This window comes from Pseudonaja textilis, chromosome 2 (assembly GCF_049901715.1).
Source record: "Pseudonaja textilis isolate UNSWEBS1 chromosome 2, rPseTex1.2, whole genome shotgun sequence".
Taxonomy (NCBI): Eukaryota; Metazoa; Chordata; class Lepidosauria; order Squamata; family Elapidae; genus Pseudonaja; species Pseudonaja textilis.
Window position 1 is genome coordinate 238,333,494 of NC_141991.1, and position 26,834 is coordinate 238,360,327.

General features: G+C 40.2%; 1 protein-coding gene across 2 annotated transcripts in view; it reads left to right on the forward strand.

Moving 5' to 3' along the window:
• The first annotated feature begins 875 nt into the window (after positions 1–875).
• Positions 876–26,834, forward strand: part of RANBP3L (RAN binding protein 3 like) — a 49,320-nt gene continuing 23,361 nt past the window's right edge. For both annotated transcript variants that reach the window (XM_087927385.1, XM_087927384.1), the window contains exons 1-6: positions 876–1,408; positions 18,628–18,683; positions 22,223–22,259; positions 22,885–22,959; positions 23,970–24,041; positions 26,236–26,372. In XM_087927385.1, coding sequence (XP_087783511.1) covers positions 1,288–1,408; positions 18,628–18,683; positions 22,223–22,259; positions 22,885–22,959; positions 23,970–24,041; positions 26,236–26,372 — 498 coding nt within the window. In that variant the 5' untranslated portion in view covers positions 876–1,287. The remainder of the gene's footprint in view (positions 1,409–18,627; positions 18,684–22,222; positions 22,260–22,884; positions 22,960–23,969; positions 24,042–26,235; positions 26,373–26,834) is intronic.

Here is a 26,834-nt window from a genome sequence, read left to right on the forward strand (position 1 = left end):
AGACATGAGAAACTATAAGCAGGGCCTCCCGATCCAGGAATGTACACAGTTGGCCAAAGATGGAATTGTATAAAAGATCTAGCCGTGTTTAACACCTGCTCTATGAGCAGGAGCCGAAAGTCTAGGGGCAACCCAGGCTGCATACCCGCTCCATGGGATTGTGGTTTCTATTCCATGCAGGATTAATTGCAGGAAATAAATCAAACCTGGGAATCCTTAAACCCTGCCGCCCAGCCACTTGATTTTAATAAGTTTGAACCTAGTCCTGTTCTTCTTCATCCACACTTATCATGTCCAATTTTTCAACTTTCAAACATTAGGGATGCTCAAAAATTGTGACATGCCTTGGGGATTGTAAAGACATTTTGGTTACTTTAATGTAATTCAGATGCGCTTGGTAAGTAACTAAATACTGTAAATATCATACCTTCTTAACATTTTGTTTGTTCCCTACATCATGAGAAAAAAATATCTCGAGAGCCACACAGCGCAAGGGTTAAAGAGTTACTTTTTTTTGTTAATGAGAACTTAATTGTTCCACTCTCAACAGTTACTGTTACATAAATGCACATTACTGATCAGATCATCCCTTTCCAATTTGAGAAATTACTTTGCTGTATCAAGTCCAAGGAAGACACTAGAGAAACACATGCTGTCATAAATTTGTTAAAAGTTTCAGATTAGAAAAGCATAGAAAAACATTTCTGAACAAAAAAAAATCTCGCTTCCAACTCATCTGTAGGGAACATGAAACTTAGCCATCTCAGATTCCTGTTAATAAATCCCATGAAAGAAAAACGAAACATTATTCATTGGCTGCATTCCTTCTTTATGTTAATCGGGATGACTTTACATATCCCCTCCCAGAGTCCTGCCTCTCTTAAGTGCCTCTCCAGTGTGAACTGTCAGGAAAGCAGCTTTCTTTCACAGAAGCTCCTACAGGTTTTTCTTTCTGGTCCTGGGACATGCAATTTTTGTGCGGTTTCAATTCAGAAGAAACTGCTTTGGGCTTCTAGAAAAAAAATTGTGGCAGGACTAAATACGAAGAGGAGTAAAGTTACATTTGCCAGAACGTCTTTGTAAATGCTGTTGTTGCTCACGAAGAGTCTGCAAAGAGGAAAAGAAAGAAGTATGAATATTGCAGAATTCTGCGTAATGTTTTGATAGCTCTATGGATCTTGATTATGAGAATCCAGCAAACCACTGCTAGTAAATAATGTGCTTTCGGTTATAAGAGTTTTCTGCACAAGAAGTACCATTTCTTTGTCTCTTAGCTTTGAACATCAAATGAAGGACACACCTCATTTCAAAAAAAGGAGAAGCACATGGACCATGGACCAAACTGGAAAACCCCAAACTGACATCTATGTGTTCCACAGCTTTGGTTGCAACAGACACAAAGAGGAAGGTAAATCCATTGTTTCCTGAAATTAATGTAATTAATTTGTTATTTTAATTGTTATTGAAAGCAAACTTTTTTAAAAAAAAAATCCACAGTGAATTCAGGGTTATTTTACTACTTGAAGCCAATTTCCAGTCCATGTCAGGCTGATTAAATGTCCCTAAAAAGAATCTATGTCTTAGTTTTCCCAAGGCCTCTTGCTGAGTTCATCTTAACAATCCCTGTTACACTTTTGGGAGAGAGAAAATTCCCAAGAGTAAAATCAATAGAGTTCTTGGGATTTCTTGTAAATCATGGAATCCAACAACAAAATGTATCCTCAATCTTATTTTCATTGATCTGTTTTTCTTGGAAAATACTTTCTGATCAAGTTACAGGTGTTATGACAAATTAGAGATCAAAATCTGCAGGACAGCTGAAGTTTGGTGGAACATTTTGTCATAAGCCTATTTTTTGTACACACAGAACATTGCAAATGCAAGTTGCTAAGATAGGGGCATCACTTGCTAGTGTTTGGATGACAATGTCATGGAGAAGACCTATGTATGATTGAAGATGGACTGTAACTATCTGGAAGTTGCTAGGATAGAGAAACCTCTGTTCCCTTGGTTATTTTGTCATAAATTCTGCAATGAAAAATTCACCTGGAATAGAATTTTGTGCTATCCCTGGTCAAGAATTTCATCTGTAAATCAAATAGTAAGTAAAGGCAATTATGCTGGAATACTCACAATAAACTCTCTAGACACAGATGCCCATTACAAACCACAATGATGTCACAAACATAATAACATGTGTTTCCCTGTAATGGACTGCGAGGATGACATTGGAGAACAAGCTGCTGTGTAGGGAACACTCAAACAAGAGAACCAAGAGCTCCCAATAGCTTAAAAATCAGAGGCTGAAAGGTCTGCCCTAATGGATCAGTTAAAGGTGATGGTGGGAAGTTTGTACTTTCAGACTTGAAACATTCTGTTAATGTAGCCTTATAATAAACTAGAATTAGTTCATCAAGTTATATTTCCTGTCTGGTTTACCTGGAAAGCTGACATCAGCTCAAGTACTTTTGTATCCATGTTAAATATAATAGCAACACAGTGACAACATATTCCATGTGCCCCTCCTGGATACCTTCAATGAAAATGATGTTCCAGATGTTCTGAAATTCAATATCAGTTACCTCCATTGGAATGGATAATAGCATACTCCATTAGGAGTCTTCCATTCCATACTGGAATTGCAATCTTGTGCATCTGCAAGGCTCTGTTTTTGATAATTCAATTTCCTAAAGATTGTTCACTAAGAATGTTATTCGCAGGCGTAAAACCCTCCAAAAATAAATATATATATATTGAATTACCCAAAGGGCATCGGGAAACAACAATGATCAGTGTATAATGCTTCATAAACATTGAGAAATCTAACCTCAGAAGTTTGCCACCTAGTGGCATGTATTGAACATTAAAGAAAGACAACGATATTGCCTATGTTTTAAGATGGTTTTCTTTTTGAGTGGAAATATTAAGGTTTTATATAGTGAGTATATATTTATAAAGTGAATTTCAAACACTCAGAGTGGACTCATTGAAATCCCTGGGATTTCATTCAAGTCACAGCATCATTTTAACCATTTCAATAATGTAGACTGAGGTCAGATTCACTCAATTTGCAATGTAATTAGTGGGTGCGGGTGGCACAGTAGGGGAAATTATGACCTCGAATGTAAAAATGGGAGATATCTACTTGTGCTAAAGCAGGGATGTCAAACTCAAGGACTGGGGGCCAGATCCAACCCACAGAGCCACCCTGGAAACAGCAAAGGAACGGCTCACAGTGCCTCTGCCAGCGAAAACAGAGCTCAGGGGGGGGCACATGTGGTCCTCCCAAGCTCTTTTTTCACTGGCAAAGGGTTGCAGGAGGTTATCACAACAGAAAATGAAGCTCTGGAGCCCGTTTTCACTGCCAGAGCACTCAGACAACCACAGGTGCCCCTGAAACAAGTGATGTTGAGCTGGCCATGGGCCCCACGGCCATGCCCACCCCGGCTCCCTGAGGTCAAACACAACCCTGATGTGGCCCTCAATGAAATTGAGTTTGACATCCTTGTGCTAAAGCATACTTTAGCAGAAGAAATGTTGAACATACAGTATGTTATTTTATTTTATTTTATTGATTTGTATTTTTGTTGTGTTTTAGATGCTGCTCTGTTCCAAAATGCCTTTAAGCAGCACCTGACAAAAACTTCTGAATAGTGATAAATAATATATATTACAGTAGTCCCGCTCTCCTCTCAAAATTGAGCAACTGGTTATTGCTAGTTCATGTGGATTATATTACCCAACAGTGTGTGTTCAATTTATTTTTAAATTATATTTACAAAGAATGATGTACAAGTCCAGCCCTGATAGACCAGTGGTGTTTGTGAAAGAGGGCAATATGGCTTACTCAACAAACTATATTTGAGAAAATTCTGACTTAACATGATGCTGAAATAAACCAATGTTGGTAGATTTTGTGAGCGAAGTGGAGCTGAAATGAACAGACTGCTATTTATTGCAGTGAGAAACTAGGAATTGTGTGAGTTTCCTTGAGAATGATAGTTTAATTCTTGATGGCTTCTCCAAAGGTTTGGTGAATGGTGACCACTGAGTCTGTGCTGAGAACAATGTAGGCTCTGACTTGGGACATCTGAAGCCAACCTAGCCATGAACATCTGAGAAGTTGCATTAACCTATTCGAATGATTGTCCTTGGTTGCAGGAAAGATTCATTAAGGTTGTCTATTTATGATTTTGCGCTGGGTTGGAGAACATCATTTTTCATTATTTAAACCTCTTAAATAATTTGCCCATGTCCATATGTTCCAGTAGGAAGAGCTGCTTTCTAAGCAAATAAAGAAACTCAGAAGCAATCATAGAAGATGGAAGCAAATGATTAATGTCAACATCTCCCATATGTTGCAATGTGCAGTTTTAATTCTGGGGAGGTCCACAGAATGCCTCAAACTCAGTTTGGAAGATGTGCTTCAGGACAGATAGAAGTACTCCTTTCAAACTCAGAGATTGCATACTTTTATTTTATTTATTTATTTTGATTTGTCAATCACTTACAGGATAATAGGTATAAGTATATACATAGCTATGAATACATGAAATGGGTACATATAAGAAAAACAAAAATATATGGGTACATATAAGAAAAATAAAAGAAACAATAGGACAGGGACGGTAGGCACGTTGGTGTGCTTATGCACGCCCCACTGTTAACAACCTGATTCATCAGCCACAACTTGTTATATACAGTATATTAACTTATTTGATGCTGCTTCAGGTGGCATTTTTAAACCAAAGAGAGGATTTCATATATTTAAAAAATGGAACAATAGAAAGAAATTTTGCTAATAAAATTACAGTGCCATTTTAAGTCACTTGCCGTATCATTCTAACTTTTTCACACACTGAGGAATTAGAATCTTTTGAATATTATTCTGATACTGAACTGAATATCCTAGAATTGATTTCTACACTTCTAACTGATGGTTAAAAATAATTGGTTAAGAAACTGTTTTCTCCCAACCTGACAAATATATTGGAAGATATATTCCTGGGAGTAATAGCAATTGTTGTTACAGAGTCCATGAGTGTTTTGTCGCTTTGACTATATTTCAGACATTTTGAGATAAAGAGAAATAAAATTCAGAATTTTGCAATGGGGAATCATTTGAAAGAATAGAATATAGAATATTCTTTATTGGCCAGGTGTGATTGGACACACAAGGAATTTGTCTCCAGTGCATAAGCTCTCATGTACATACAAACAACAACATAATATAATCATAAGATACTTTCTAATTTAAGACTAGGCAGTAGAAAATGTATTTTATATCGGGGGTCAGAAATGCAGCACTTGCATAACATGGGTATCTGTGACACCCCTAAATAACTTTTGGGAATTTTCAACTTTTATAATGGCAAAAATCCTAAGGGACCATCTTTTTCCAAGAATATCTACCTGTGCAATCCAGTCCATCAGACTAGGCATACTGTGGATCCCATCAGCCAAAAAATGTTGGCTATCAAAGACCAGAAGATGGGCCTTCTCTGCTGTAGCCTCTGTTTTGTGGAATCTTCTCCCTTCAGAGATTAGAACAGAAATGCTCGCAACAGAATACCCTATATCACCAAGCTTGAAATTTTGGGGCTTGGACAACCTTGAACTACGCTGCCTATGGATGGACTTAAGCATAGTACACAAAATTATCTGCTACAATGTCCTACCAGCCAATGACTACTTCAGCTTCAAACGTAACAATACAAGAGCACACAACAGATACAAACTCAATGTAAACTGCTCCAAACTTGATTGCAGAAAGTACGACTTCAGCAACAGAGTGATCAATGCCTGGAATGCACTACCTGACTCTGTTGTTACATCCTTTAACCCCCACTCGTTTAATCTTAAATTATCCACTATTGACCTCACCTCATTCCTAAGAGGTCTGTAAGGGGCGTGCATAAGTGCACAATTGTGCCTACCATCCCTATCCCATTGTCCCCATTTATTCATACCTATTTCTTTTATCCTTACTCATGTTTATACTTATGCCTATTATCTTGTAAGCGATTGACAAATTAAATAAGTAAAATCAATAGAATAAAATAACACAAACCCTGTTGGCCTTTCAGAAGACTTCAAAAACTTGACCGTGTACCCTACATCTTGCCTGCGCAAGAGTGACAAAATATCATAAGATTGCTCAGGGTTGTATATGTCAAAATCCTGTCCAATTTGACAATTTGGGGTATTAATATATGAAGAGGTAAGGGATAAATACTTAGGATTTGTTCAAGGTTTTCTCTTGGTATTCAGTGCCTTAAACCTGCCCCAAGTAGAATTCTCTTCATGGTTCTATCTTCTTCTTATTAGCAGCCATTGCAGTCAGTTAAAAGCTGTAAGCATTTTAAATATTTGTGGTCACACTAATTCTTCTTCCCAACAGTGGGAGCAATGCATATATTTTTATAATTGAATCTATGGAAGAAGTTAGCTTCAAATGAATCCACTGAGCTTTTTAATTCAGCCAGAGTTTAGGTCTGAGTGATTTTGATCATTATTCTGATCACAGATGGGCAGCCTAAAACCACCAAATCCTCATGAGGTCCATGAAATTTAGTTTTTACAGACAGTGGGCATCCCTTAAATTGCTTTACTGGATTTTAGAGGTATGGTTGCCTAAAATTAGTAGCACAATTCTTGTTATGTTGAGTCAAGAAACATGCAAAAATTGCAGTGCACCGCCTAAAATAAATTTAAAAAGCAAAACAAACCCAACTGCCTGGAAAAAAAATTAAAAATATGATCTCCCTTTCATAATTGGCTTAACCTCGACAATCTGAAACCAGTCCAAATGGTTGAACCTTCCATTATGAGGCCTCCCCCTATTTTCCTACACAATGTTCATCTTAGTCTAGGCCATATTTTAATACATTCTTGAAATTCTGTTGATGTCATTGGGGTGACTATAGGATTTTTTGCACTTCTGAGTCTTCCGTATTTGCTGAAGCTTGGCTCCAGCAGCATTGTAACAGAATACAGAATAACAAATTGGAAGAAACCTTGGAGGTCTTCTATCTAGTCCAACCCGCTGCTCAAGCAGAAGATGCTATACTATTTCAGACAAATTGCTACAATGGCAATTCTGGGAAGGCACTAGGTTATCAAAATGTGGCCATAATGCATCTTCTCTTTTTAGAACTTATTAACAAACTCTTTTATTCCGTATCAGCTTCATGGTTCTAATGAGTTCCCCAAGTTCTGATTTAGCACAACATTCTTTAAATGAACATAGATGATGCAATCAACAACATGGTCATACTTCAAGGAGAAACACCTCCATCTTTAGTTTAGTTTACTTTACTTTATTGTCATTGCACCTCGTTCAACAAAATTAAATACCATCTTCAGTGTATATTATGACTATGAAAATAAACACAAGCACACATCCGTCACCTTCTATACATTGAATTAAAAACCCCTGATATTGCATTAATATTGCACTATGCAATAGAATTCAATAGAGTTACTGCCCTGGGATGTTTGTGTGTGTGTGATGTTTCTTTGAAACATATTGTTCCAGTTTCAACAGTTAGGCAAGTCCTGTTTTTAGGTCAGTGCTTCTTGGCAATAATATCGGTGTCAGGGGATCAAGCTAAACATCTCCTATTTCATAAACTATTGACATGTAGGGCACTGGTGGCATAGAAAAAACATTATAGGTACTGTAAAAGTGATTAGAGAACTTACAAAAGACTTCTGTAGATTTATAAGTCATTACGTTGGATATGGAATTCAGGTGGCTGTAGTCCCAACAGTATAAATGAGCAAGACATTGTGGTTGACACATCAAAACATTTCAGATTTAGAATTGGGGTGGTTGAATCAGTTTCTTCGATATCTGTTATGGTTTATTTTATTTTATTTTCATATTAATTTATTTATTAAGACCGTAAATAAAATTTAATCTATTTGAGATACACACACACACACACACACACACACACACAGAGACACAATTTTTTCACTAAGGTCATTTTTGTTTGTACATTCCCCTATTTTTTAATTTAAAAAACAAATCTCATTGCAAAATTTAGAAATTGCAAATATTATATACTACTATATACAACATTCAAAAAGTGTAAATTTAATAAATTCGCAGTAAAATATGAACCAAGCCAACTGGTTGTTTCCTGTTGCAAGTTGGCCTTATCTACTGTATACAGATCACAATTTTGTCTCTAGATGGATGAGTCAGTCTGTTTGCAGCCTGTATCAGATTCACATCTACTTATTAGTAAGTGCAATTTAATTTACCTTTTTAGAGAAAAATTGCACCCAAAGTTGTATGAATATTGAATATGAATATTTCAAGACATGCCTCAAAATGATTTAAATTAAAATTTATTTCATTTTAATTCCAAACTGACGTTATTTAAAGTATTTATTTTCAAAATATGCTAAGGCTACAGCCTTAAGATCTCTGGGAGGAGAGCCTTGACCTCAAAAATTATAAGATTATAGGGGTTACCTTTCTGAGTTTACAGTGATGACTCCATCCTGAGAACTTGTTTCTGACTTCTTCCTAGAAGTACATAACTACCTTCCAAGCTATTCTAATGTATATTTTTTCTTCCATTTGTGTCAATGGACTTGGGCTTATTTCCCCACAATGAAGCAAACATTGATTCTTTCTCATTCCAACTACAAATGGCAGCTTGTTTGTCTTTACCCAGACTCAATTGTTCCATGCAAGAAAACATTCTTAGCCCTAACCTTATCAAGTTAAAAATGCCAGTGTTTAATGTTGTTAAAATAGCTAAAGGAAAGTTGCTTTGATGAGCCTCTTTTGGGCAGAAGAACTACAATCAGGGAAATAAACATGGAAGAAGGGAGAAAAAAAATGTGTAAATTGTGCCCAGCTTCAATTATGCCTAACAGAAAGGGACAAATTGGTTTCTGCTGTAGTCCCAGAGTGTTCTGTACATCCTTAAAAAGTGAGGAGGAAAATGAGAGGCTCGGGTCTGTAGTCATTATTTATGAACCCGGCAGACAAATTTATTGCCCAGTCTTCTATTGGCAGAAAGAGCTGGATTATTCCTGTTCTGCCAGCCAGAAAAGAGCACACTCGGCAGGTTTCAGTAGTGACTTGTCCAGCAGTCTCTGAGTCACAACACAGACTGGGCTGCCTCAGACCAGTGCAACCTAGTTATAACTAGTTCCTGCCACATCAGTTGGTCAGAGCATGGAACCTGCTGTAGTTTCTGAAGAGGACAGGCAGGCAGGAGAGGAGAGGCTGCTGTGTCAGGTTATTCCACCCTTCCTCTGCCTCAGTGTCCTGCACTGCCTATGCTTCTCCAGGCATCCTCCCGCCGCCAAAAAAACTGCAGGATGCCACCAGAACAACAGAATAACAGCTCAAGTAGTAAACGCTGTACCATTTCAAACAAACAGTTTTCCAATCTCTTCTTTAAAACCTCCAGTGTTGGAGCCAAGTCATTCCACTGATTAGTTGTTCTAATTGTCAGGAAATTTCTCCTTAGTTCTAGGTTGCTTCTGTCCTTGATTAGTTTCCATCCATTGCTTCTTGTTCTGCCATCAGGTGCTTTGGGGAATAGCTTGATTCCCTCTTCTTTGTGGCACCCCTGAGGTATCGGAACACTGCTATCATGTCATCCCTAGTCCTTCCTTTCATTAAACTGGATATACTCAAATCCTGCAACCATTCTTCATATGTTTTAGCTTTCAGTCCTCTAATCATCTTTGTTGCTCTTCTTTGCACTCTTTCTAGAGTCTCAACATCTTTTTTACATCCCGGTGACCAAAACTGGATGCAGTATTCCAAGTGTGGCCTTACCAAAGCATTAAAGTGGTATTAACACTTCACCTGATCTTGATTCTACCCTTCTGTTAATGCAACCTAGGACTGCTTTGGCTATTTTGGCAGCTGCAGCACACTGCTGGCTCATATTCATCCAATAGAATTCCAAGATCCCTTTCACAGTTACTACTGTTGAGCCAGGTGCCACCTATTCTATACTTGTGTGTTCGGTTTTTCTTGCCTAAATGTAAAAATTTTACTTTTTTCTTACTTTTCTCTCCATCCATCATGTTGCCAGTGGGTGGTGCTTTTAGATGAAACTTGCAGATACTGCTGCCTCAAAAGCTTCAAACAATTTGCTCTTTCTTTGGAACTTCCCTATTTTTGCACCCCTATTGTGACAGAATAGCCACACAATGACCTTGGGCTGGATATATAAAAACAGACCATTGGGTAATGATATGTGGGAGTGACCTTGGAAGACAGAAGGAAGAAAGCAGCAGACTAGACAACAGTGAGATAAGAGGCAGCTAAGATCATAGAAGCAATTAAGCTATGTTAAATAACTCAGAATGGAGCCTCCCTAGTTTCTTGGATCTTAAAGGTGAATGAGAAATGTACTTTCAGACTTGCAAAAATCTCTTATAGTAATGGAAGCTTATAATAAATGTAAAGCTAAGACTTCTGGATGTGTTTCTTGTCTGGAGTATTTGGCAAGACTGACATCATGTGAAAATGTGCTCATTTGTAGAAGCCACCAACTGCTACCTTTATTATAATCAAGCCGATAAGTCTACATCATCAACAAGCTTCTATCCCTAGATTGCTCACTTCTGCATGCATCTACCCATCCCCAATCAGTCTGCTTTCCTTCTTACATCTCTTGCATTAAGGAAGGTTATTTCAGGATGGCCAGTTTTTCTCTTTCTACCATTACGGTGAAGTGCTTGTAATTCTGCAGTGGTCCTTGTTGCTTGAAACAGAATTTCTTGGTAAGAAGAGAAGTTATGATTGGAACAGGGGAATCCAAGAAAGCTTACACTCATAAGGATCCAGTCACAGCTTCTGAGCAGAGGCCATAGCCAGTTTAGTCTAGTGGTTAGGGCACCTGGCTAGAAGCTAGGAGACTGTGAATTCTAGTCCCACCTTAATCACAAAAACCAAGTAGATTCCCTTGGGTCTGGGACTTTCCCTCAGCTAACCCACAAGACAGGGTTGTTGTTGTGGGGAAAATGGGAAGAGGAAGGAATATTAGGTTTATTTGCCATCTTAAATTGTTTGTAAAAATAATGAATGAGCGAACAAATAAATGAACCAGTGAATGAATGAAATAGCTCAAATTTTTGCTAAAAGTGTAGCCTATCTGGAAGAGCCCTTAATATTCTCTACATTTCTCTCCTTGCATTTCCACCCACCCAAAATAAAATGTTTTTCTAGAGGCTCAAGACACAACCTTGTGGGGGACCAGTACTGAGTGTAATAGTGGAAGAAAGGTGGGGGCCAAGTCTAACAGACTGTGGTTTGTCAAGAAGTTCTTAATCCAGGAGCACGTGGGGAGCACTGCAGATTATACAGTTTGGTTACTAGTATATCTGGGATGATAGTGTTAAACACAAAGCTGTAGTCCATGAAGAGCATCCTCACATTGATGAATTCTGAAACTGCATTTATGAACAAAGTTCTCACCAACTCTTTAGTTTTGCATGCCAACAATACAAGGCAAACTTACAAAAAATCATTGTAAACTGTTCTACAGGTCAGAATAGGTGTTCCCTGAATTTAAGGTGTACAGAATCATTTGTTCCCTATGAATGGATGTGTGAGTGCCAGAAATGGCCTTCACTGAAAAGGTTTTCCATAAAAAACAAAGTTTTGGAGCCAATGTAGAACTATATGCTCTAGTTCTGAAGAATAGAGTGGAGTGGAGTGTAATAATGGAATGGAATTATAGAGTAGAGTAGAGTAGAAAATAGAATAGAATAGAATAGAATAGAATTTCTCAAGTCCATATCTTTCTAATAATGCTGCTAAGAGGCTGAAAGAGTTAACTGAGGAGAAATATTGCTATTCACACACACAAAGGCATGTCTTTGTTTTGCACTTCTGAATTAATTTTGTCCAAAATTCATATCTCCTACTGAGAAGGTGCACAATCATTGACATCTAACTGAGAACAATGTGGAAAAATTACATTAAGAGAACACCGCTGTCCAAAAGACATATGTACAGCCAAGTTGTATGGATAAGGAAAAATGTGCAAGAAAGTATGTAAAAAACTATTTTAAAAACTTTTTCTTGTCAAACCGATGCAGAGAAACAGTATGGAACAGCATGAGCACTATACACTTGGAATGACAAGAATCCATGGGAACTGAAATAAACAATTTCATCACCAGTGCTGATACTCTCTCCAAATTCTTCCTGGTCTAGTAATTTTTTTCCCCTTCATCCAGGCTTCAAAATGAGAGAGGAGGCTGATATGAGAGCAAATTGATGAGAAAAAAATGGATATTTGCAGGAAAGACAAGTTCCCATGCATTGCTTAGTAAAAGGGAGGAACATGTTATGCACATTTCTCTGATGAAGGTGATTTTCTTACCATTTTTTTCCGTGGTATCTGGAATCTTCCCACATAATAAAATCAGATTTGCATAGGAAATGTGGGAACCCCATCTAACATTCTGATTTTATATGTACAAACTGTAGAGCAAAATTTGAGGATTTCTCTGATATGGAGATTAACATGTATTTATTTATTAAACACATTTATTTCACGGTCAACCTTAATGACAACAACAACAAAAATTTGTTTTATTTATTTATTATTTTAGGGAGCTGTAGCAGCAGTGCAAATTTAAGCATCACTTGATTAGGCAAATAGACTAATGAGGTATAATTAGTATAAACCCATTTAATCAATGGATCAGTCCAGAGTTTTTGAACAATAGCTGCCAGTATTCTTAAGAACTTTGGCCAAAGGAATCCATCTGTTGTTCTTTAATATAACACAGTGATGTCCCCTCATGTTCAGTGCCATTCAGAAATCAACCAATCATGAACACCTCCTCAGTTCCTCCCAACTCAGAGCTTCAGCTATTTAAAAAAAAATGCTTCTAATTTTGGTATAGAAAAATGTTTGACTCTTGCCAACTTTCAGTGGCCTTGAAGTTTTGGTACACAATGATTTATCAATATCTGATCATACTCAGTCAGGGGCATTGTTTTTCAAAATCTTTTCTCCTGACTCCTTCCTCCTCCTATCTTGCTTTTTTTTTCTTCTCCCAGAGGCTCAAGGTCATTCTTCCTCCACTTTTATTTTCACTAGGATGATTTTGTAAGGGAGGTTAGGCTGAGACATAATAAGCAACAGACCATCCAGGCAGATATTCTGGCTGAGTGTGGACTTCATTGTTCTAATTCCAGTCCAACATCATAATCCCTACCCCATTCTATCCCATTGCTGTTTAAACTTGTTGAAAAGCCAGCACAGAGCTTATTCAACCTTAGTCATCTTCCTCACTCTGCTGAAACATAATGCCCTGGTATTATACTATATGTTAATATAGAATTATACTAATGGAATAATTATATTCAATCATACTACCATGTTTCTCCAACAATACACCCCCCCATAGGAAGTCCCAGCATGTTTTCTAGGCATAAGGTGAAATTAAGCCCCTCCCCCCAAATTTAGGCCTATTTTAAAACAGGTGAAATAAGGGGGGAGGGCGGGGGGGAACTTGCCGTTAGGAGCGCCCCGCAGACAGCCACGCCTCACCACCAGCTGCTTCTAATGGCCGATCATGGAGCACAGAGGGCTCCCTACCCCCGCCAAGCGCCTTTGCCGCAGACCCAGGTATGGTGCTGGTTGCAGGCCGGGTCAGTGGGCGGGCAGCGGCAGCAGTAGTGGCAGCGGGGATGTTGGCCTCAGCGGGGCACTTTAAATCGTGAGAACTTCGGTGCCCACCACTGCTGCTTTCTCCGCTGCCATTGCTTTCCTTTCTGCCCGTGCCACTGCCGCATTTGGAGTGCTGCGCATTCCTCCACCGGCAGCGTTTCAGCCACTTCTCGGGTGGGGGACCCGCCTCCGTAGCTTCCATGATTCCTGCCACTGCTGCCGCTGTTGTTGGAGATGGTGCTGGTGAGAAAGGCAGAGGTAGGGAGCCCTCTGCGCTCCTCCATGATCAGCTGTTAGGAATGGCTGATGGCAAGGCATGGCTGCCCACAGGGTGTGCGGGGGGAGAGAAATTAAGTCACCCCCGAAAAGAGGGTCTAGCCGTTTTTTCGAGGGCCCGGCCTTATTTTCTGAGAAACACGGTACTAATTTTTTAAATGTTGTAACTACATTTATAGATTAGTTGAAAAGAGACAAAGGAGCAAATTAAGATGAGATTTACTAAGATGGAGAAGGATCCTGGAAATCCTAAGTAAAACAGTTAAAGAATCAAAGTACATTTAGCTTGCAAAAAAGGTGACTGAATGGAGATATGTAACCAGCCTTCAACCTATTTGCCAAAGCACTAGAAGGCAAGAGAAGAAACAGGGGATGGAAACTGACCAAAGAGAGATTCAACCTGGAACTAAGGAGAAACTTCTTAACAGTGAGAACAATTAACTAGTGGAACAGCTTTGCCTTCAGAAGCTGTGGGTGCTTCATCACTGGAGGTTTTTAAGAAGAGGCTGGACAGACACTTGTCTGAAATGGCATTGGCATAGGGTCTCTGCCTCAGCAGGGGTTAGACTAGAAGACCCTTCCAACTTTGTTATTCTGTTAGGTAAATATCTGAAAGGCTGTTCTTGAGAAGCGGGAATGCACTTAAACTCTATTGCCCTAGGGGGCAGGATTTGAACCAGGAGATAAAAATTACAAAGAAGAAAGTTCAGATTGCCCTTCAGGAAGAATTCTCTGATTATACAAACTGTCAGCCAAGGGAACAGGCTACCAATATGGCAGGACTGGTTCTCCTTCACTAGAGGCCTTGAAATAGTTTTCTTATTTTTTCTTTGAAGACGTTTCGCTTCTCATCCAAGAAGTTTCTTCAGTTCTGACAGGATAGTGGGGGTTAAGAGTTGTAAATTTAACTTTACAAAGCTTCTCCTCTGGAAACATTGAATTGCTAAGAAGGGCATACAAAACCTTTGCTAGACCAAGAGTTGAATACAGCTCATCTGTCTGGAATCTGCACTGTATATTGGACATTAATACAATTGAGCGAGTCCAGAAATATTTCACGAGAAGAGTACTACACTCCTCTGCTTGCAACAGAATACCCTATTTCACCAGACTTAAAATTTTGGGCTTGGACAATCTTGAACTATGCCACCAACGGTTGGACTTAAGCGTAGTACACAAAATTATCTGCTACAATGTCTTACCAGTCAATGATTACTTCAGCTTCAACCACAACAATACACAACAGATACAAACTCAATGTAAACTGCTCCAAATTTGATTGCAGAAAGTACGACTTCAGAAACCGAGTGGTCAATGCCTGGAATGCACTACCTTACTCTGTACTTACATCCTCAAAACCCCACTCCTTTAACCTCAAACTATCCACTATTGACCTCACCCCATTCCTAAAAGGTATGTAAGGAGCGTGCATAAGTGCAGCATTGTGCCTCCCATCCCTGTCCTATTGTCCCCATTTAATTGTACCTATTTTCTGTATTCTTACTCATGTTTATACTTATACCTATTATTTTGTAAGCAATTGACAAATCAAATAAATTAAATAAATAAAATATTTCTTGCAGACAGCTGGTCATTTGCATCCTTTTAGAGTAGGGCTGTCAAACTCCTCGCCCATGGGCTGGATGCGTCACGTGCAGGCCATGCCCATATCCAATTTAGCAAAGGGGGGAAAGTCCCAATATGTCACATGACACCACCATGATGATGTGAGTTTGACATCTCTGTTTTAGAGGGTCATTGAAGCACTTGGAGGTTTACCTATGTCCTCAGGGTCACCTGAGTAGTGCTCCTAGTTTCTGTAGCCTGCAGTTTTTTCTCTGGAAATCCATTCTACTCCCACACCATTCAAAGGGTGGCCCACACTATTCATGTGTTTATATATATGCTCACACACAAAGAGTATCCTGTAAAGTGCCATTTTTATACTTGGGAAGGGTTTCTGAATATTCCAGCATTACTAAATGTACCAATTAAGCCCAAGTTATCTATAAATATCTTAAATATAAGTGTGATGAATCAGTTAATATGTTCATATGTTTTCCTTGAGGTATACTCAGACGTGTTATTTGAGTCTTGCGGGATGATTCAAACTGGGCCCAAATTATAGCTTTGTGAGCTAGCTTAATCTGTTGTTCTTTAAATATGCAATTCAGTTTTCAATAGCTCCCTGAAGGAATAGAATTCTACCCATGTTTCTGCAGTTCAAGGCTATAATTATTAACAATTTGGGATAAATATTTTATTATGTTCTTATAAATTGAGTCCTGTGTACAAGCAAACAGCATGGCCTTTTAAAAATGATTTATGATTACACATAGATCTCTACTGGATTTTCACACTAACATTACTTCTAGCAAATGTCAAATAATAATCCTTTGCTTTCAAGATGAACAGTCAATGGTTCACTTGATATTTTAGTCTCTACTGAAAGAGGGGGATGCCTTTACTGGTGAAAATGTTGGACTAAGACCAGGGAGAACTTGAAGCAGTCCAAATTCATCCATGACATCTCAGTAGGGGCCTTTGGGCATGCCTCTCTCTCAGTCCATGGGGTGTCTGAGGGAAAAATTGAGTGGAGAATAAAATGAACCACTAGAGCAGGGGTGCCAATCTCACAGCCCATAGGCCGGATGCTGACCACCCCCACCCCCAGTTTAGCGAAGGGGGAAAAAGTCATGATATATCACATGGCAACAATGTGACATCATGAGTTTGACGCCTGGCCACTAGAGCATGGATGTCAAACTCACGTCATCATATCGTCATGTCATGTATCCAGTGGTGGGATTCAAAATTTTTTACTACCAGTTCTGTGGGTGTGGTTGGTGGACGTGGCAGGGGAAGGATACTGAAAAATCTCCAGTCAGAGGGAGTATTTGCTGGTTCTCCAAACTACTCAAAATGTCTGCTACTGGTTCTCCAGAACTGATCAGAACCGGCTGAATACCACTCTGAACATTTCATGATGACATTTTTTCTCTTCATGGAGCTGGGGTGGGCTTGGCCTGTGCGTGACACATCCGACCCACAGACTGAAGTTTGATACCCATGCACTAGAGCAGCAGTTGCCAACTGTGGGCTATGGCCTACTGGTGGTCCGTGAGAAAATTTTGGTGGGCCACAGAGAAATCTCACCCTCAGAGCATCCCTCAAAGCAATTAATCCAGGCTGCGCAGAAACACAAGGCTGTGCCATCCACATGGCCCATGGGAACCCTCCCTGCCCACTCACTCCTTACCCGGCAAACTTGCCTGCTAAAATGGCTATTTTTCCTTTTTCTGACCATCATCTGTTCTGCTGTGCCAGGTGATTTAGATTAGCTAGGAAGCAGGAAATGGTCAGATTTCTTGCTTTCTAGCTAGTCTTTAGATCTTCAGCTCTGCTTTCTAGCACAGCTGAACCTCCCTTAGGACTGAAGGTTCTATTATTCAGTGCAGACTCACAGCAAGCAAATTTGAGAGACTGAGCTAGCCGATGGCAGATAGATAGATCACTGAATGATTCTGTGAGCAACTCAATCTGCCTGCCTGCTTTGCCTGATTTTGGGTAAAAGTTGCTCTTTTTTAATAAAAAAATTCAATATTTATATACATGGTGCGTTGTGAGTTAATTTCGTGAATTTGCTTGCAAGCAAATTTTATGTGACAGGCTGAGCAAGCCAACGGCAGATAGATAGATTTCTGAATGAATCTGTGATTCTGTGAGCAACTCAATCTGACTGCCTGCTTTGCCTGATTTTGATTTTTTTTATAAAAAATTCAATATTTATATAAATATTTATAATATTTACATACAAGCCATGCCCAGCCAGTCACATGACCACCAAGCCACACCAACAAATTAGGCCATGCCCACAGAACCGGTTAGTAGTCCCTGGGATTTAAAATTATGAGTTTGGTGGTCCCTGAGGTCCAAAAGGTTGGCGACCCCTGTACTAGAGGAAAGGGAGGATATCAATTAAACAAACAAACAATATATTTTAAATTTTAGACAAATGGGATAGATTTTGCCTAATCTATGAGAGCAATACTTTCTGACATATAGAAACTACATGTAATAATAAAAATTGATTGTATCTAATTACAGTCTGTCTGTGGGACACACTTGCAGTCTGAAACTAGGAGCAGCAATAACTATATTCTCAGGTTCTAGGGCATAGTGGAATTCTGTTTTCATATTTTCTCAAGTTAGAAGTCTGTAGCTGAATCACATATGCATTTTTGTACACATCTGAATTATTTAGAAAATTCTACATTTTCAACAAGTGTAGTGGTGGCACAGTGGTTAGAGTGCAGTATTGCAGGCTAATTCTGCTGACTGTCATGGGATCAATCTTCATTGGCTCAAGGTTGACTCATCCTTCTGTCCTTCCAAGATGGGTAAAATGAGGACCCAGGTTGTTGGGGGCAATATGCTGACTCTGTAAGCCTCTTAGAGAGGGCTGTAAAGCACCATGAAGCGGTTTATAAATCTGCTATTGTTATTGCTATATCTGCAACCCTAAATAGAAAAGGTGACCCCTGCAGATTTGAAGACAATGTGATTTTGAAGACCAAATAATTGCTTTTTTCAAGGGAAAAGAGGAAAACAATAGAAATCTGCAGTCAACAAACTGGTCTACAAGATTTCATGTTGGGATTTTCTGTTCTACTTCCAGACATTTCAGTGATTGCACAGCCCATGTTTGTCTTCAAGAAGGAGCGACCTTGCAAGGTGAGAACTGAAACTCCTCCAATCCTTCTGGCATTTGTTTACTAATAATTTACTCAGCTGACGTGGATCTACATAGTGGGTGAAGTGGGATTGCCAATTTATTTGAATGTCTGTGTCAACTTCAAAGTGGAATTGTGTTGATTTCAACTGTTGCCACTTCTCAGTTGCCACACAGGCTGTGGAGAAGGGGAGCTACCTGTGGAATGCTAGTTCCAGCCAGCAAACAATGACAAGAATCCAGTTCTGTGGGAACCAAGGTCGTTCAGCCATCTGGCTTACTAAGGCTAAAGGTTTTACTGCTGCTAAAACAATATGGGGGCCAGTGGTGGTATGCTGTCGGTTCACACCGGTTCTAGCAATCTGGTAGCAGTTGGCCCTGCCCACCCACCCCCACCCTTTGCTGTCCTATATTTCCTGTCTTTGTAGCTCAGCTGATAGGCATGGCAGAGTGGATTGCCACGCCTCAGCTGTTGTACTCACCAGCGCTGATGGTAAGGTAAGTTTTCATGCTTAAAATTGCCCATTTTAGAATGCTCTGCGTGCACCCACAGAACCAGTAGTAAAATATTTTGAATTCCGCCACTGATTGGGAGTGCTAATTGAACAATGTGACATGAACTAATGAGGGGAAGGGAAATTGATTCTACGCAAAAATCATGGGGATTAATTAGAGTTGGTTTTGCTTTCAATTTGTGCCAATATAATGTATTTGATAAAGTTTAGTAGAAAGAGACCGGAAAGTTTCAAGTCTGTTTGATTCGGTTCGTCAATTGGGATCTTGACAGTCTGCATAGAAACAGTATCTTCAGAAAGAGAAATACTAATTGACTTATCTTATCTTATCTTATCTTATCTTATCTTATCTTATCTTAGTGAATCGTCTGTATACACAAACTATTTATGGTAGCGTGATTGGGAAAACATGAATTAATGTGATGTCCTATTTAGGTCCATGTTTGTACGTACATAGATTCCCCCTTCCCCCATGTTGCTCTGCATAAGCATGGAGGTATCAACAGGTTTGATTGCTCTTTCTCCTTTAATTGAATTCAGAATAATGTTTAAATTGAGCTCCTTCCAGTTCACGTCACACTAACTCAGGTGCAGTCAGAAAGAAGTTTTCACTGAATGCTTGATATGAATGGAAAACAAACATTCATAATTAATATTATGTAATTAGCAATAAGATTAATGAAATTTGTTGTGTGTATGGTGAACTGTTGCTCTTTTTGGCTCAAGAGGAGAAGATATGGTTTCATCCAAAAATGGTGGCGCTGTCTTCCACAGGAGGTACCATCCATTCAACTTCCGGCCTAGCCTTACTAACTAGGAATTAGCAGAGCTGAAGCCTATATATATCTAAGCAATAGGGGAATCTGCCATAATCTCCAGTGTACTTTCCAAAACTTTGAATGATATAGACAGCCACATAGAATATAAACATTCAACAAGCACACTGTGCAAAGGCTCAATGATGGCTTGGATTCATGACTACCAAGTGTTGTGCAAAGACAGGGGTGGCTGCTGAAGGTTTGCAGGGGTTTGGGATTCTGTGCAGTTTGGAAAACCCCCAAATTCACCTCACATCGCCTCACCCCTCACCATGCAGGGCACACATGGAGGCTCGGGGAGGGGAAAAATGGGCCTCCTGGAAGTTTGAGAATTTCCTCCTGGAAATCAGCCCGTTTCTGGTTTCCAGAGAGCCTGCGGAGCCCAGAGAGGCTGCTTTTGCCCTGCTGGAAGCTCGAGGAAAGACTCCGGAGCCCGGGGAGGGCAAAATGCCCCCCCTGCCATGGTGCAGGAGGCTGACTAGGCCACGCCCACCATGGCCACACCTATCCAGCAACTGGGCAGAGAACCCTTTGCTAAAATTTTTGAAGCCACCCCTGTGCAAAGATTATTACTTCATGAAAAAGCAGGAAGAGAAAGCTATGGATTTGAGCCACTAAAAAAGGCAATTGCAAATTTGTGCCGACAGCCATCAACTACCATATTTTTCACACTATAAGACACATCTAGGTTTAGAGAAGGAAAACAAGAAAAAAAATATCCCGCTTCTGCTGCCTCCACTGGGGAATGCAGGAGCCTTTGGCGCTGAGCAGCTGATCAGCGATTGGATTGGCCTCCCGGAATACCGCCGACCAGCTGTTCCAGCAGGGATCACTGCTGCCATTTGCCACTGCTGCCTGTCACCAGCACACCAACCCACTCTGTAAAAGGACCCCGCTGCTGCAGCCTGGTCTGTGACACAATATTCGCTCCATAAGACGGACAGTCATTACTGTTTCTTATGGAGGGAAAAATACAGTAATTCCTTTCTTTGACTTCACTCTCTTTTTGCAATAATTAGACTTATATAAACAAATTGTTTCTTGCCTGGGAAACTGGTTTAGTTAGGCTGGGTCAAGAGCAGGGGTGGGATACTACCGGTTCTGCCTGGCTCCATACAATTGATAGCTCTGAAGAGTAGCAGACACCGAACTGGTTCTGTGCTTACTGCTGTTTGGCCCATCCTCCTGCCCGGGCTCTTACCTGTCCTTTATTTCCTGTTTTTTCAACCTCAGCTGCTTTGCGTGGCACAGCTGAGGTTGAAAAAGCAGGAAAAAAGAGGCTTTTCAAACACTGTACACCCGCCTGCAGCGCTTTTCAGCTGTCTGGGCAGCACAGCTTAAGGTTTTTTACACACACATGCAGCGTGCGTCTGGCGTGCATGCGAGCCAGTGGTGGGATTCAAATTTTTACTACCGGTTCTGTGGGCGTGGCTTGGTGGGTATGGCCATGTGACTGGGTGGGTGTGGCTTTTTTTTTGCTTTTTGCTTTGCTGCCCCCACCCATCTTGGGAGCTTCCTAGCCTCAAAGGAGCCTCGGGGGGCGTTTTTACTCCCTAAAGCTCTTCTGAGGCTCAGGAAGGAAAAAAACAGAGCATGGGAGGGGCGTGCAGTACCCCTCCAAGCTCCGTTTTGGGAGCTTCCTAGCCTCAGAGGAGCCTCTGGGGGGACGTTTTTGCTCCCCTAAGGCTCCTCTGGGGCTCTGGAAGGCAAAAACTGGACGGGGGGGCTGAGCTCCTCCCTCCATTTTTTGCCTTTCCTGGGCCTCAGCAAGGGGAATCCCAACTTAGCTGATCTATGCACAGCTGATTGTCGAGAGGGAAAAAAAGAAAGAAATACCTTAGGTGAATGTCAGGCAAGCGGGTAAGCAAGCATCGGGTGGGAGGGCGATCGGATCGGGGGCATGGCCAGCCAGAACTTACTACCGGTTTGGCGACCCACACCAAATTCTTGCTACCGGTTCACCCAATCCGGTGCAAACCGGTTGAATACCACCACTGGTGCGCACGAAGCATACATGCGCGCACAAAATGTAGTCACCGAACTGGTAATAACACCGGTTGAATCCCACCCCTGGTCAAGAGATCAATGACAAGCTTGGCAAAAAGAGTTGGACAGTCTGAATGTCCACCTTATCTAATTTTTTTTAAAAAAACTGTTGACATCTACAACTTTTCACTTAAGATTTAACCAATCCTTCTTTTTGTTCAGAGACCTGCAGAAGATCCAGTGCACAAGACTGAAAACGGTAAACAGGATTTTTGTTCAGAAATCTTCCTTGGCAAACTTGTGGAAAGGGTAGGAGGTTAGAACTCTTGAACCTCAGAATCCAAATACAGGTAGGCTTCATCTTGCAACCATTCATTTAGGGACCTTCAAAGTTACAACCGTCCTGAAAAAGATGACTTACAACCAGTCTTCACACCCCACAGATTCTTTCTGTTGCTGAGCAAGGCAGTGAGTCATGCTTGTTTTTATGATCTTTTCTGCCATAGAGGTCAAGAAAATCAGGGTTGCCGCTAAGCGAATCATGCAGGTGTTAAGTGAATCCATCTTCCCCCATTGATTTTACTTGTCAGACGTCATTTGGGAAGGTCACAAATGGAGATTACCACAATCCATTGGGTGCTGCAACCATCGTACATACATGCCAGTTGCCAAGGGTTTGAATTTTGATCACGTGGCCATGGGGATGCTGCCATGGTCATAAGGGCAAGGACCAGTTGTAAGTCATTTTTTTCTGTGTTGTAATTTCAAACAGTCGCTAAACAAATGCTTGTAAGTTGAAGACTACCTGTATATTACTGGGATTTGCTGGAATTTGATATTATTATCATGTGTTCTGTTTTTTTGTTTTTTGTTTTTGCCCTTAGTTCCCAGTGGATCCAGAAAACGTGCAAGAGCTTCATATTTTTCTTTTCAGTCCTCTGAGTTGGAGTCCTATAGAGGTATGGCTTCTCCCTTAATCATTTGTTTATGTTCCATTTACATTGGCAAGTGCCGCTTTTCCAAAATTTGGTTTCAAATGTTACATCCCTGAAGTCCTGAATGCCATGCTTTTATTTCTAACCATTTAAAAAATTTGGCTTGAAATAAATGATAGCAGAATGACAGTAAGGGGGAGATTGTATGAATAATAAAATACCGAAGCCTATCTTACTTGTTAGCGAAAATAAGTACCGGTATAACTACGTCAGCGTTCAACTATAAATAACTTATGAACGTATGAAATGTAAAATGCTACTGGGGAAAAAAAACACTGTATGTTCCAAGAAACAAATAAGAAAATCATCCTTTATCATCATTCCATTGTTTCCACCTTCTCAACCAGGTAAGTTAAATGTTGATCTAGAAAGTGAATACATAAAATTGACATGTAAACATATATGTTGTTTCTTCCTTTTTTCTTTATTTTCTTCTTCTTCTTCTTCTTCTTCTTCTTCTTCTTCTTCTTCTTCTTCTTCTTCTTCTTCTTCTTCTTCTTCTTCTTCTTCTTCTTCTTCTTCCTCTTCCTCTTCCTCTTCCTCTTCCTCTTCCTCTTCCTCTTCCTCTTCTCCCCCCTCTCAAATTAGGCTCATTCAAATTAATTTCATTCTTGTGCCACTTTATTGTTCTGACAAAAAATGAGGTATCCTACTAAAATAAAATAAATTAATATATCACAAATCCTTCTGGTCAGTTCCAACTTCCTTGTCCTCTGTTATCACCATCAGCTTTCTGGCTCAAAAAACATATTTTGCAAAGGGCTAGTCTGTACCTTCAGGCTGATGATCCCTTCATTATCAATTATCTCTGTAAGAGAGCTTTGGTGAGTTTAAGTGGACTAGATACTGTTCTTGAAAAAAGAACATTAAAAGTCTTGCAAAAGCTTAAGATGAGTAAAGCTCGGTATAATGTAACATCTGGGGGAAAAAGAACACAAATTTTGTTGAACATTTTGGAAAACCTTTTTTTATAGTAAAGAAGAACAATGTATTCATGACTTCGGGCATATCAGAAGATTGTATTGATGTGAAAGCAACAGAACATGGTATGGAGAATTATTTAAATATAACTATCTTATCCCCCATTTGGTGTGTAAAAGCTGATAGAGAAGGAAATAGAAAAGGTAAAAGATTGAGGAAAATTGGTATAGATACCGTATCAATCAGTGACTGACACAGCTCTGTTTCTTTTCATCAGGTAGTGTTGTACTATTGTGCTGTACTGAACACTCTACCTCTTTTGGATGAGTTTGACCTTATCGGTTAGTCCTTTACTTACGACAGTTCAAAGTTATGATGTAGCCCAGGGGTCTTCAAACTTGACAGCTTTAAGACTTATGGACTTCAACTCCCAGAATTCCTCCTCCAGTCATGTTAGTGAAGGAATTCTGGAAGTTGAAGTCCACAACTCTTAAACTGGCCAAGTTTGAAGACCCTTTGTATAGCCAGTGGTGGGATTCAAATAATTTAACAACTGGTTCCCCCAGGGTCAGGTTGGCTGTTGTGGGAGGCGTGGCCATCCCTATCCTCCAGCACATGCAGGACGAGCCTCCCGCAACAGCCAACCTGACCCTGGGTGAAGTGGTTGTTAAATTCCCTCCTCCCCTCTCGCTTTCAAAGTGGATCCTGGATGCTGTGCTGCAATGGAGAAATGGGAAACGGAGGGGCTGGCACGAGGGGAGGAGGAGGAGCAGGGAGAAGAAAGAGGGAAAAAGTCCTTCTCCTTCCCTCATGTCAGCTGCTCTGTTGCCCCTTTCTCCATTGCAGCATAGCACAGTCCCAGGATTCTCACTTTGATAGCAGGGCAGTGGTGGTAACTTAACAACCAGTTTGCCTGAATCAGTGTGAACCGGCTGAATCCCACCACTGGGTATAGCCCCAAAAAAGTGATTTACAGCCCAGATTTGAAGTTCCACAATCCCCCTGACCAGTCATGCACTTGAGATGCTTTGGTAATTGGCCTGCATTTATAGCCGTTGGCAGGGCCCCATTAGTCACATGACTGTAATTTACAAAGTTTTTCTCAGAAGCTGGGGTTTACCTCTGCCTCATAATCTGCCCCATAGCAAACAATGGGTTCCCTTAACAATTGTGGCCTTATAACAGTGGTGGGATTCAAAAAGTTTTACTACCGATTCTGTGGGCATGGCTTGTGAGCATGATGTGGCTTGGTGGGCATGGCAGGAGAAGGATACTATAAAATCTCCATTCCCGCCCCACTCCTGGGGGAAGGTTACTACAAAATCCCATTCCCTCCCCACTCCACTAACCTGCTTTCCAGCTCCATTCTCCTGTGCAGGGCAACAAAAGAAGGCCCAGCCAATCAGCTGGGACTCAGGTGGTAAAGAATAGATGGGGATGGGGCCAGTTAGAGGTGGTAGTTGCTGGTTCTCCAAACTACTCAAAATTTCTACTACCGGTTCTCCAGAACTGGTCAGAACCTGCTGAATACCACCTCTGCATTACAACCTGCACAAAAAAGGTCATAGAATCGGATGTGGCCAAATGCTGGCCTGGTTTACTACCATTATGATTTATGACCAAAATTGTGGGATCAATTACAATCATAAGCCTATTGCACAACACATGTATAAGGCTTGAGTTGCAATGATGTTGCTTTGATCAGAAGGAACATTTTGTTTCTGTGGTGAATGTTGCTACCAGTCACTCTTCCTACAAAGGAACAACCAGTTCTTGATCTGTCACAAACCATCAGAAGAAAGAGATGTAAAGTTTCAACTTTGTGACTATTCTGGGTATGATTTGAATCTTAGAGCTTCCAGCTGTTGGTTTTCTATTCCAATTATAGCTTTTCAGATATCTGCCATAAAACTAGCTTATCAAAAACTATGTCCTTGTGTGCAAGTCTTATAGACTGAGAGGCAGGTAGGTGATTCTGATATGTGACGCGTGAAAGTTCAGTGTTTAAACATCCATGTGGACGTGTGTCATATGACTTGATTTAAGCAGGTACATCACTTCTATCCTACTTATTTATACCTTCAAAGAGGAAAGGTTTAAAAAGGTGCAGGGGAAATGAGAACTGTAAAATATTTGCTAAACCTGGGGGAAATCTAGCTGCCTTGGTCCTTGAGGAATAGGGATATCCAGGCACTGTAGCAATCACAAAATTCTATTTTTCACTTGGAAGAACAACTCTTAAGAAACCCAAGTATAAGAAGATTGTCATCAGGAAAGAATAGCATGAGTTAAAATTCTTTTTCCATTTTATTTTTCAAGATCTTCCAAGAAGCAACAGACAAAGAGAGGTTTTAAGGCCTGCCAGACTGCAGCCGCCACAAGTGACTAAATACAGAATGGAAAAGAAGAGAACTGATGAAAAAATTCTAGAGGAGAATCATGAAACAGACAAACAGGTAAAATATAATGCACCATCAAGAGTACATGTTCTTATTGTTGCAGCCATGAAGCATCCAGTTCACATAAGGCTTTGAAATATCCCGAAGGTACTTTTCAACAAGCAGCTGGACTTCCTTGGTTTTTTTTTCCTTGAAAAAGTGTTGACTCTCATCCAAGAACTAAAGAAGCTTCTTGGATAAGAAGCAAAACATTTTCAAGGGAAAAAAAACAAGAAAGTCCAGCTGCCTGTTGAAAACCACCTTTGGGATGTTTCAAAGCCTTTTTAGGCAAATGTGCTAACCAAATCCAACAAAATTGTTTTTTCTGTTTTTTGGGAAAAATAGTTCCCACAAAGAGGGCAAATTTGGGTACTTACAATACAGGTTTCTTACTTCTGGAAGCTACTGCTGTAATGGATAGAATAAAGGAGGTGGGGAAGTTATCTCAATCGGTGTGTTTTAGAGTGCATGTGAAAGAAA